General features: G+C 38.4%; 1 protein-coding gene across 1 annotated transcript in view; it reads left to right on the top strand.

Annotated features, from left to right (window-relative positions):
• Positions 1 to 12,920, top strand: part of MAGT1 (magnesium transporter 1) — a 50,288-nt gene continuing 37,368 nt past the window's right edge. The window contains exon 1 of the mRNA XM_019716370.2: positions 1 to 158. Coding sequence (XP_019571929.2) covers positions 57 to 158 — 102 coding nt within the window. The 5' untranslated portion in view covers positions 1 to 56. The remainder of the gene's footprint in view (positions 159 to 12,920) is intronic.

Below are 12,920 nucleotides of genomic sequence, written 5' to 3'. Positions count from 1 at the left end.
CAACCCAGAGACCCAGCCCCAGGAAAGTTTCGTTTCTGGGAGGGAGAGGAGAGAACATGGCAGCGCGTTGGTGGTTGTTGTGTGCTTCTGCAACTATGGCGGTGGCGCTGCTGTTCATTTATGGGGTTCCCACCGCCTCTGCTCAAAGAAAGAAGGAGGTGAGGACGCTGTTTCCAGCAACATGGGTTTTTCCCAATTAGTGGGGCTTGAGAGGGTCTAGTCTCTCCTTCCCGACCCCCTTTCCCGTCCGGTTCTGTGTCTTTGGTGCCTCCAATTCCGTCATTTTTGGAGTTGTAGGATTTACGAGAAAAGGAACTAACTTCTCGGGATGTAGAGTCTGAGAGAGTGGGGTCGGGTAGGGGACAACCTGGCTTCTATAGGCCTGTGCGTGTACGAGTTTCGACACTTTTAGTGTGGGCCCCATCAGGTGGTGGGGGAAGTTCGACTTTAGGTCTAGCGGGTAGAATATCTGAGTCTTTCCACTGTCAGTAGATGTAACTCCCTTATAGACGTATAAAAGCATTTTAATGCATTTTCACTTAAGAAACGTGAGAAGTAAACTGAAGAGTGAAACTATGCCGGGTTTATTACATTCTCCAAATAATTGATTCAAGGCAATTTACCGCAGTGGAAGCTCTTAAACCATTTTCAATCATTTACCAAATATGCGTGCCAAGCATTGTTGTAGGAGCTTAGTAGTCAAAAGTGAACAAAACTAAAATCCTTCCTTGTGGAATTTACTGGCTTTGGCAAATGGAAGAGATACATTATTCTTTATTCACCATTAATAATCCATACAGAGGAATTTTAACATTGTGTTTTGAAACACTTGTGCCTTCGAGCCATATGCTCATAGAGCTTTAAAGATTACTAGCAATTATTTATGCTCTCTAGTTTTGTAGATGAGGAAAACCGAGTCCTAAGCTTACACAGTGAACTGTTGCAGAACAAGGACTAAAACCTTAGGTCAGTCAGTCTTACGCTACTTCTTGTACATTTATTTCTGTGCTGCCTCTAGTACTCAGTACCTGAGCACACACTTTTAAAATACCATTTAAGCATCTCAGATACTTGTCAACTTGAGTTGAATTTAAAGAAAACCCATCTTCTCTATTTCTGAATATTTGAACTATCCCATAAGAAGAAAACCAAGCTATCAAATTAAAACTAATTACTTTTTAGATTGGCAAAAAGTAAAATAAAAAAATATACAATTTTTAAAGGTATGGTAAAGTGAGCAGGCTCATATACTGGAACTAGAAATTGATGTGCTTTTTTAGGAGGCTTCTAAGCCATTTTTATGTGGAAAACAAGATGTAGAGCAATAGGTAATTTTATATTCTAGATGCCTTTTATGTTTAAAAAATGCTATATGTATGTATAGTAAAACCTTTGGAAGAATACATAAAAATCTTTGGGTACTTGGGATTGTTCATTAGAGAAGCACTTTCACTTTTTACCTGATATACTGGTATTGTCTGAATTTCTACAGTGACTGCTTTTTTTAATAAAGTGAAGATTTAAAAAAACATTATTTCTACTAGTTCTGTTATATTTATTCATTTAATATCTCTCTGAACTAGAAGCAGAATAGCAGGGGATATATTATTTTAAAAAGGAATCAGCAAAGAATTATATACTTTAAAATAGTTAACATGGTGGATTTTGTATTATGTGAATTTTATCTCAAAAATTTTTTGAAAAAGGAATCAGATTCTAATTCCCTTTCCATCATGCCCACTGTTCACACCCTTACCACTCTCACAAATCTATAGCAATAATTGCCTAACTGGTCCTCCTTGAACACATCCTTCATAGTGTTGCCAGAGATGAAAATGAAAATCTGAAACATGAAAATCTGAAAACCATTCCCCTATTTTGCAAAGTGCAAAAGGGCTTCTATAGCCTGTCCATGGTTTGGTTCTTCCAATCTCATTTCAGTCCCAGCTCCTCCCTGTACAAGTCATACTAAATTACCTGCCTTCCTTGATCTTCTATATTCTTGCTTCTGTACTTGCTGGAATTCTGCTGGAGTGTCTCCCTTCTCTCTCTCTCACCCCACCCCTCACTCACCTGAGTGAGAGTTCCTTCTCTTCAGGTCTTAACTTAAACATTACCTTTTTCCTCAACTGAAGTTTTCTGGTTCCCCCAGGTAACTTGAATTGAATTCAGCACATTGTATTGTTATTGTTTATATGCCACTCTTTGCCGTTAGACTTTAAACATGAATACAGACCCTTTTAAAGTTAATTTTTCTTTCCCTTGCACACAGCAATGTCTGTCAAAAAGGTCCTCAGTAAACATAGAATTAATTAGTTAACTATGTGTATGTAGAATCATGAATCTGTTCTTTGACTTGAAGGTTTGTTTAGGTTTCACAACCTAAAATTGGATTTTCTCATCAGTAAACAAGGAATTAATATAGTCTGGTAAAGATGTTTTAGTTTTTACCTCTTTCCCCTCTGAGGATGTTTTAGGCTGTTTGAAAAAAAGATTAACGTGATACTACTTAGAGACAGTTTTAAAATATAGGTGTTCTTTTGCAGAAAACTTAGTTCTTTTGGTCAGTTTTTGAAAATATTATTTTAAAAAATCCCAGGTCTATCCACCATAGTCAATTTGGCATTAAATAGAGGGTAATGTCTGATCTTATAATCTAAGTATTTTTAAAAAGACACCTCTCCTAAATGAACATAATTTAAAATCACTCAAGTTACTCATATGTAGTTATCAGTTGTTACATGGAATGCTATCCTACTTATCTGATTATTTACACTTGCAGCAGTATTTTCACTGGAACTTTGACTTATACTGTAATATTTATTTAATGCCTTTTACATGTCAAGCATTGTGGTTTACGTGCATTATCTATAATCCTCCAAGTAACTCTGCAAAGTAAGTATTAGCCCCTTTGAAAGATGAGGGAACTGACGCTGTACAAGAGAGATGCTGGGGGCTTGTCCGAAGCACAGCTCTAGAGGCTGAGCTAGGATTCCATTGCTGGTCTGACTCCAAAGCCTTTGCTTTCTGTGAGGCACAAAGACTTGTTTTATTTTATGGTAAATTATTTCCTCCCTGGGATGGAGGGGAAGTTGCTTGTCCTTGCATCTAGTGTTGTTTTAGGGAGGCAACATGATAAAAATGAAAAAGCGTGGTCTTTGATAAAATTATCCATATTTCCTTTTTTTGTATTAAAATTTATTGGGGTGACAATGATTATTAAAATTACATAGGTTTCTAGTGTACAGTTCTGTAATACGTCATCTATATATCAATTATATATGTTTTATATATATATAAAATCTATATATCCATATTTCTTAATCTACTTCTGGGACTCGAATAGAGATATATGAAATATGGAAAAGTTGAATTCACAAAGCTTACTGAAGCATAATAAAAATGTTCATAATAATGGTAGGATAGTTTTTTTCACCCCTTTTCTCAGTTTTCCAAAAAAATTTATAAAATTTTAAAGAGCACTTATGTTAATGCAACTCAAGTAATCTTTAGCAAGTTACTCTGAGTCTCATTTCCCTTATCAGTAGAATTGGAAAATGCCTATTTATTTGAATATTATGAAAATTAAATGAGATGTAGGTTGTAAAGTGCCTAATGCAGTACCTAGCATGTAGAAGACATTAGATGAAGATTAGAGAGTAAAATGTGTTTCTCTGCAGTAGTAAAATGTTTTATCAATTGATCTTTTTGTAGTGGTTTTATGAGGATTATTTAGAAAATAGAATTACCTGCACATTTTGACAAGGCAGTCTATTGAAAAGTTCTACGTTCTCTGATATTATTTTGAGAACTGACACACGAAAGTGTCACACATGCAAAACCCCTGCAATTCTTTAGAAAATATCTTGTTACTAAAAACCAAAGGCTTAGCAGCTGAAAAACAAAGAAATTGAGACACCATCCCCCAAATAAAACATCAAGAAGGAACAATGGTATATTTGAGCCCTGTCCAGCAAGTAGGTGAATTGAGAATGGAGCAAATGGCATTTAAGAATTAAAAATGCTCTTTTCTCTGTTCACTGTCTGTCTTCTTTGGTCATTATTTGTCAATTATGTTTCCAGATCTTTTCAGTCTCACTCGTAATTTAAGGGTGGAGTTGGAAATTTATTGCTTAATCAGGAAATTTATCTTACTAACATCTAAAGACTAGTGGATGATTTGGAAAACTAAAAATATCAAGAATTTTTATGAATTAAACACTGATGGTCTAGAACAGAACTATAATCAAATAACTTTTGGGGGAAAGGGAGGTGCATTTTAGAGGAATTCAGACTGGTGATGCTTAGCTTTATTCTAAAATTCGAGAGAAATCTTAACGGCTGGATCATATTTTAGTTTTAAATGATAATGGATTCCTAAATGCTATTTTGATGAGTGATATTCAGTGCCAGTAGGAGAATTTGTTAAAGTTTAATCTACCGTGTTTCCCCGAAAGTAAGACCTAGCCGGACCATCTGCTCTAATGCGTCTTTTGGAGCAAAAATTAATACAAGACCTGGTCTTATTTTACTATAATACAAGACCTGATTGAATAGAATATAATATAATACCAGGCCTCATATTAATTTTTGCTCCAAAAGACGCATTAGAGCTGATGGTCTGGCTAGGTCTTATTTTCGGGGAAACATGGTACTTTGCTAAAGCTAATTGAGATAAATATTATGGAAGCAGATAGAATGAAAATGAACTGTTACCTCCCTGCCCTGTTTTGGCCCCTCTTAATCCCTTGCAGTCCTAAAATTTTCATCATACTTGATTATTACTAACAGGATTAGAGATATTAATTGACTTCCTGTTAGTGGGATTATTGTGTGGCCATATTAATTAAAATGTTTCAAGAGAAGAGGACTTTAAGCTTCATTAACTTTCTCTCTTGATAACCATTATATACATATATATATATATATATATTTTAAAGATTTTATTAAAATATAGTTAATATACAATATTATATTAATTTTCGGTACACACCATAGTTATTCAACATTTATATACGTAAAGAAGTGATCACCATGATAAGTCTGGCAACCATCTGACACCGTACCATGCTATCACAACATTATTGACTAGGTTCCGTTCCCTACGATACACATTTTATCCCCATGACTTATTTGTTTTATACCTGGATATTTGAACCTCTTATTTCTTTTCACCCTCTTCTCCCCATTTTAAATTTTTCAATTAGTTGGTATTCAGTATTACCAACTAATTCATTGTTAATTTCAGGTATACAGCATAGTGGTTAGTCATTTGTATAATTTCAGAAGCAATACCCCTGACTAGTACCCACCTGGCACTATACATAGTTATTACTATATCATTGATTATATTCTCTGTGCTTTACTTTATAGCCCCATGATGAATTTGTAACTATATAATATATATAGTTACAATTCAATTTGTGCTTCTGAATCCCTTCACCTTTTTCACCCTACCCCCTATTCCCTCCCATGTACTACCTCAGCAAAGCTGGTACCTATCTGACACCATTCAATAGTTATTACAGTAGTATTGACTATATTCCTTATGCTGTACCCTACATCCCCATGACTACTTTGTAACAACCAATTTGTACTTCTGAATTCCTTCCCTTTTTTGACCCGTCCCTCAACAACTCTCCCATATGGCAACCATCAAAATGTTCTCTGTATGAGTTTTTTGTTTTGTTTTGTTTGTTTATTTTGTTCTTTGGATTCCACATATAAGCGAAATCACATTGCATCTGTCTTTTCTCTGGCTGACACATTCCTCTCAGCACAATACCCTCCAGGTCCATCCATGCCACTGCAGATGGCAAGAACCCATTCTCTTCAATGACTCAGCAATATTCCATTGTATATAGCAGTATGTACCACATCGTCTTTATCCATTCACCCATCAATTGACACCCAGGCTGCCTCCACATCTTGTTTATTGTAAACAATGCTGCAATGAACATATGGATACCCACATCCCCTTGAAGTAGCGGTTTGGGTTTCTTTGGATAAATACCCAGAAGTGGGATTACTGGGTCCTTTGTCTCTTGTTATAGCGTTTGTTTTAAAGTCTATTTTGTCTGGTATAAGTATTGCTACCCCAGATTTTTTTGTTTGTTTCAATTTTCATGAAATGTCTTTTTCCATTCCTTTATTTTCAGTTGGTGTGTGTCCTTTGATCTGAAGTGAGTCTCCTGTAGGCAGCATATGTAAGGGTCTTGTTTTCATATACATTCAGCCACACTCTCTTTTGATTGGAGCATTTAATCCATTTACATTTAAAGTAATTGTTGATAGATATGTACTGGTAATCCCCGTATAACACGGGTATTAGGTTCCTTAAAAAAATGCCTTGTTATGCGAATCCATGTTATATTAAACAAAGAACTAATACAAAACAGGGGGTTAGGTTCCAAAAATTAAAAAAAAAGCATACTATTATATTTTTATAATTAAGAGAAATATCTTTATTAAAGCAATTTTCACCATTAAATAATACTTTTGTATTAAATATGTATTAAATAACGTTTTCTTTGTCATCACTATTAAGCACCATTAACCGAGGGCATTTTCTTTTTGACAAGATATCTTCATCCTCTGAACTTAATATTCCACAAAAAAATTGGATTTAAAATTCTCATAAATTTTAAAATTCTGTAGACAAATCTGATACAACATCCATGCTCGAATGAAAATTTTCAAATGAGATGTCTTTTGCTCTTGAAAACTCTTACTGTGATCCATGTTGTTTGGGGATTTCCCTAATTTTGAATGAGATATTGTTTGCTCTTAAAAGCTCTTTTTACACTCTGTATTGTTTGGGGATTTCTCTAATTCTCAGACTATGTTAGAGTGAAAAGGTGTTCTAGGGTGCTGTGTTGTACGAGGGTTTTCCTCAATTCTTGAACCATGTTAGAGCAAAACCGTGTTATAGAAGTACCATGTTATATGGGGGTTACCTGTAGTTATTGTCATGTTATTATTTGTATTTTTTTGAAAATTGACTATTTGATGATAGAGATATTTTTATCAAAGTTGTCAGTGTGATCAACACAAATGTTTCTTTTCTTTAATTTTCTTGAATTTAAATTTATTGGGGTGACAATGGTTAGTAAAATTACATAGGTTTCAAGTGTCCAATTTTATAAACACACAAGTTATTCATATTACTGATCTTTTGTTTTTTTGTCTTAAAGAAGTCCCTCTGAGATTCCTTGTAGTACTTGTTTGGTGATGATGAACTCCTTTAGCTTTTTCTTGTCTGAGAAGCTCTTTATCTGTACTTTGATTTTAAATGATAGCTTTGCTGGGTAGAGTAATCTTGGTTGTTGGTCCTTGCTTTTTATCACTTTGAATGTTCCATGCCGATCCCTTCTGGCTTGCAAAGTTTCTGTTGAGAAATCAGCTAACAGTCTTATGGGAGCTCTTTTGTAGGTAACTAATTGCTTTTCTCTTGCTGCTTTTAAGATTCTCTCTGTCTTTAATGTTTTGGTATTTTAATTATGATGTGTTTTGGTGTGTGCCTCTTTGAGTTGTCTTCTTTGGGACTCTGTGCTTCGTGGGCTTGTATATCTATTTCCTTCACCAGGTTAGGGAAGTTTTCCGTGGTTATTTCTTCAAATAGGTTTTCAATTCCTTGCACTCTCTCTTCTTCTGGTACCCTTATGATGTGAATGTTAGTATGGTTGATAGTGTCCCAGAGGCCCCTTAAACTCTCCTCGTTGTTTTTTTTTTATTCATTTTGCTCTTCTGATTGGGTGTTTTCTGCTATCTTCTAAATTGCTGATTTGATTCTCTGCTTCATCTACTGTTGATTCCTTCTAATGTAGTCTTCATTTCAGTTATTGTATTCTTCATTTCTGACTGGTTCTTTTTTATGTTTTCTATCTCCATTTTAGTGTTTCCTATCTCTTTGCTGAAGTTCTCTCTGAGATGATTGAACATCCCTGAGATCACTGAACACTCGTTCAAAACAACCAGTGTTTTGAAGTCTGCATCTGCTAGATTGCTTGTCTCCATTTTGTTTAATTCTTTTTCTGGAGCTTTGTTCTTTTATTTGGGACATGTTTCTTTGTCTCCCCATTTTGGCTGCCTCCCTGTGTTTGTTTCTATGTATTAGGTAGTACTGTTATGCTTCCTGGTTTTAGTAGAGTAGCCTTATGTAGTATGGATCCTTTGGGGCCCAGTGGCACAGTCTCCCTGGTCACCAGAGCCAGTTGTTCCAGGTGTGTCCCTTGTGTGGGTTGTGTATGTCCTCCTGGTGTAATTGAGCCTTGTTTGCTGTTTACATGTGAATGGGAGGGATTGACTCTCAGGCTGATTGGTTGTGTGGACTGGCTGTTACTACAGTGGAAGAGCTGTTGTGCAGAGGCTGACTCTACAGAGCGGAGTTCACTTTAGCAGGTCTCTGGTGCCTGCCTAGTCTGCCCTTTTTGTTTGTTGTTTTTGGAGGCGGGTGTGTGAAGGTCCGGCTGGGTCCAAAGCCGGCCACCGGGAGTGCCAGCTCTGGGGCTTCCTGGGAGGAACCCCACTGCAGGTGAAGTTCAGCCCCAGCCTGTGCCCTGCTCAGTACCACCTTGCATAAGCCATGAAGCAATCTGCAGATGGCTGCCAACCACGCTGTGCTTGGAGGTACCTCGAGAGGCCAAGCTGCAAGCAAGGTTGGCTGTAGCCTACGGCTGGGCTTAGGGCTGATCCGCCAGAGGTACAGGACATGCCAAGGCCACGTGTTGCTTACTTGGGTTTTGTGAACCTTTGAGAGGTTTTAGGAAAGTCCACAGTATGAGCCAAGACAGGCCTTTTGAATGGAAAAGCCACTGAAAGTGGCTTGGGTGGGCTCGAAAGTTGGATGGGACGTGGTCTCAGTGAATCACCAGGTGAGGCAATCCATGTTAACCAGGTTGAGGGAGACTCAGCCACACGCCGAGTATGCATGATGGGAAAGGTGAGGGCTCAATAAAGAAACAGTAGTTTACATCAACGTCTTGGTCCAGGAGAAAACTGACCCCTGCAGCCCTGGCCCTGAAGCCAAAAAACTCAGTTTCTCCCCATGTGTTCGTGTGGTGCCTTTTGAGCTGCTACCCCAGCACTAGAGCTCAGAGCGAGTGAGTCCGTCAGCTGGTCAGTGAGTAAGTCCATGCATGGGCTCTTTAAGAGGAGTCCCTAGGACTCTAGCCACCTTCCATCTCACTCAGCCACAATCTCCACTGGTTTAAACAGCCAGAAGTTATGATGGCTTCTCACTGGCACTGGAACCCTGGGCTTGGGAGCCTGGTGTGGGTCTGGGACCCCTTCCGTCTCTGGAGGGGACCTCCATAGCCGAGCTATACCTCCCAATTTTTAATGGTCCCATGCGGGTGTGGGGCCAGGCCGTTCTGTGTCTCTGCCCCTCCTACCAGTCTCGAGGTGGTTTCTTCTCTGTGTCCTTAGTTGTAGGGCTTCGGTTGAGCATGACTTCATGCAGTTCTCAGAGATGGTTGTTCTGTAGTTTAGTGGTAATTTTCATGTGGCTGTGAGAGGAGGTAAGCACAGCATTTACCTACTGCACCATCTTGTCTGGAAATCTGGTGTTATATTTTATTCTTTTTGTGTGTTTTTTTAACTGGGGAATATTGCGGGTTTTTTTAACTGGAAAAAGTGTGTTTTTCCAGGACCCATCAGCTCCATGTCAAGTCATTGTTTTCAATCTAGTTGTGGAGGGTGCAGCTCAGCTCCAGGTCAAGTCATTATCTTCAGTCTAGCTATGGAAGGAGCAGCTCACTGGCCCATGTGGGAATCAAACCAGTGCCCTCGGCATTAGGAGCTCAGCGCTCCAATCTCCTGAGCCACCAGGCCAGCCCTGATATTATATTTTAATTGTGAATATTATTGTTATTTTTTTAATTTGAATAGTTGAAAATGTACTTCAAGTAATAAACTCTAAGAAGATGGCAAGTCAGTTGATTGTGAAAGTCATTGCTTATAAATTTAATTTTGTGGGCTGGCTCGGTTGCTCAGGCGGTTGGAGCTCCATGCTCCTAACACCGAAGGCTGCCAGTTAGATTCCCACATGGGCCATTGGGTTCTCAACCACAAGGTTGCCGGTTCGACTCCTCGAGTCCCGCAAGGGATGGTGGGCTCCACCCCCAGCAACAAAGAATGAACACGGCACCTTGAGCTGAGCTGCCGCAGACCTCCTGGATGGCTCAGTTGGTTGGAGCGCATCCTCTCAACCACAAGGTTGCCTATTCGACTCCCGCAAGGGATGGTGGGCTGCGCCCCCTTTAACTAACAACGGCAACTGGACCTGGAGCTGAGCTGCGCCCTCCACAACTAAGATTGAAAGGACAACAGCTTGACTTGGAAAAGTCCTGGAAGTACACACTGTTCCCCAATAAAGTCCTGTTCCCCTTCCCCCAATAAAATATTTATAAAAAAATAAAATAAAGAAAATGAACTCAGAAAGTAACCTAATTGCCTCTGTATTAAGCAGTCTTTTGAGGTGATATTCACATTTTACAAGAGCTTTAAAGATAATTTTTAATTCCTTTGAACTAATTTCTTCTACTCGATAAATTATTAGGGGATTAAATAGCCTGAAATCTCTTCGTTCCAGTTAGTAATAAACAGGAAGTGGAATATTGTAAATGATTTACATAGACCTGGTTGAAAGTTTATTCAAGATATTTTGTTCAAGAAGACTCCGTATATTTATAGCTAATTCAAAGCACATGTACTTGTTTTGTTAGAATGATCGTATATCTATGTGATTGGATGTAGACTATATAAAACTCAGTACCTTTTCCAGCTTTACACTGTTTAATAAAATAGCCCCAAGTATTATAGCATCTGCAGCCAGGGTGAATAAAAGAGCCACATCTGTTTGAATTTGCTGGTTACTGTCAAATTTAATTTGAAAATATAACAAAATTAATGGCTGCTTTAAAATAGAGAATGCGTATTTTAAAACTACCATGTTTCCCCCAAAATAAGACCTAGCCAGACAATCAGCTCTAATGCGTCTTTTGGATCAAAAATTAATATAAGACCCGATCTTATTTTACTGTAATATTAGACTGGGTCTTTAATATAATATAATATAGTATAATATAATATAATACCAGTCTTACATTAATTTTTGCTCTGAAAGACATATTAGAGCTGATTATCTGGCTAGTCTTATTTTTGGGGAAAAACGGTATGAACCAGTATTGTTCTGTTAGCTGTGAGACTCATTAAGGCTGTATCAAATAATAAGGACCCATTTTATTGGAAAAACTGAACAGATTTAATCTATTCAGGCTTAATTTAAATAAAATATTCCCTACTCTTGACAATTGTTGGTAATTTATTCTATTAAAAGATGAACTAGCATTCACTCTGTCCCTTATCCTCTCTACCTTCTATTCTAGTTCACTCTCTTCTCTGCCTTTAGCAATGATCTGTTTCCTTAGTATCATTTATTATTCCACAAGTCTTGTTGATTATTTGTTATATCAGTCTTTTCAGAGTATATATTTCTCTATGGACTTAGAGTCTACATTCAGTTTTCCATGTGTGGTATATTCACTTTGTGGTTCTTACCAGAATTATTTTTTATCTGCTACAAAACTAATTTTTATGCCATCTTTCTCTTATTCATAGAGGTATACTCAGGAAATATATTTTTTTTCAGTAGTGCCTGAATTCAGACATGCTATAAAGTTAAATCATGCATTTTTAGGATCCATGTTACTATTCCCTTCCCAGTATTAAAAATGTTCCATTTCTATGTGTTTATGTGTGCAATCATCTTTTGTTGCAATCATATATATATTAAGATTTTATTGTGGATGGGGAACAGGATTTTATTGGGGAACAGTGTGTATTTCCAGGACTTTTTTAAATTGGGGAACAGTGGTGTGTTTTTCCCAGGACTCATCAGCTCCATTCAAGTCAAGTTGTTGTCCTTTCAATCTTAGTTGTGGAGGGTGCAGCTCAGCCCCAGGTACAGCTGTTGTTAGTTGGCAGGGAGCGCAGACCACGATCCCTTGCAGGAGTCGAACCGTCAACCTTGTGGTTGAGAACCTGCGCTCCAACCTACTGAACCATCCGGGAGCTTGGTGGCAGCTCAGCTCAAGGTGCCGTGTTCAATCTTAGTTGCAGGGGACTCAGCTCACCATCACTCGCGGGAGTCGAACTGGCAACCTTGTGGTTGAGAGCACGCGCTCCAACCAACTGAGGCATCTGGCTCCCTGGGAGCTCAGCAGCAGCTCATTGATTTCATTCTAGTTGTGGAGGGTGCAGCTCGCTGGCCCATGTGGGAATTGAACCGGCAGCCCTGTTGCCCAGAGCTCACGCTCTAACCAACTGAGCCATCAGACCACCCCACCAGCAGCTCAGTGGCAGCTTGTTGTCTTTAATCTAGTTGTGGAGGGCGCAGCTCGCTGGCCTATGTGGGAATCAAACCAGCAGCCCTGTTCCCCAGAGCTCGCGCTCTATCCAGCTGAGCCACCTGTCTGCCCTCTTCCTTGTGTGTTAATGTAATATGCAAGTGAAACCATTCCCAGCTGGGTTCCGTTAAATAGAAATTCAGTACACACTTATGAGGGCCAACTATGTGGTACAGTACTGTGTGTGTCTGTTCTCTAGTAGCTAATAGTCTAGAGAAGGAAGCAGATGTCAGAAGTTTCTTAGAATAAGTGCTAGAATACAGTTAAAAAGTGTGAAACATCTAGCGGGGATGGGGGCATTAATATGCTTGTGTCCTTAGTCCTTGACCACTTAGGAAAATCATTCAGGGTCACTCAATTACAACCCACTAGAAATGCATTTTTGAGAATTGTGTTGAGGTGACTAAAGCTACAGAAGCTATTCTTACTGGTTCTAGGGATTATTTTTCTTACCCTAAGTCTGAGGCAACTCATCTGCATTATTGACACCTATCTTTCAAAGAGTGTTGTTTT

This window comes from Rhinolophus sinicus, chromosome 18 (genome assembly GCF_057876585.1).
Source record: "Rhinolophus sinicus isolate RSI-liver-muscle chromosome 18, RSI-T2T, whole genome shotgun sequence".
In the NCBI taxonomy this organism is placed as follows: domain Eukaryota; kingdom Metazoa; phylum Chordata; class Mammalia; order Chiroptera; family Rhinolophidae; genus Rhinolophus; species Rhinolophus sinicus.
This window is presented reverse-complemented; position numbering and strand designations above follow the sequence as displayed.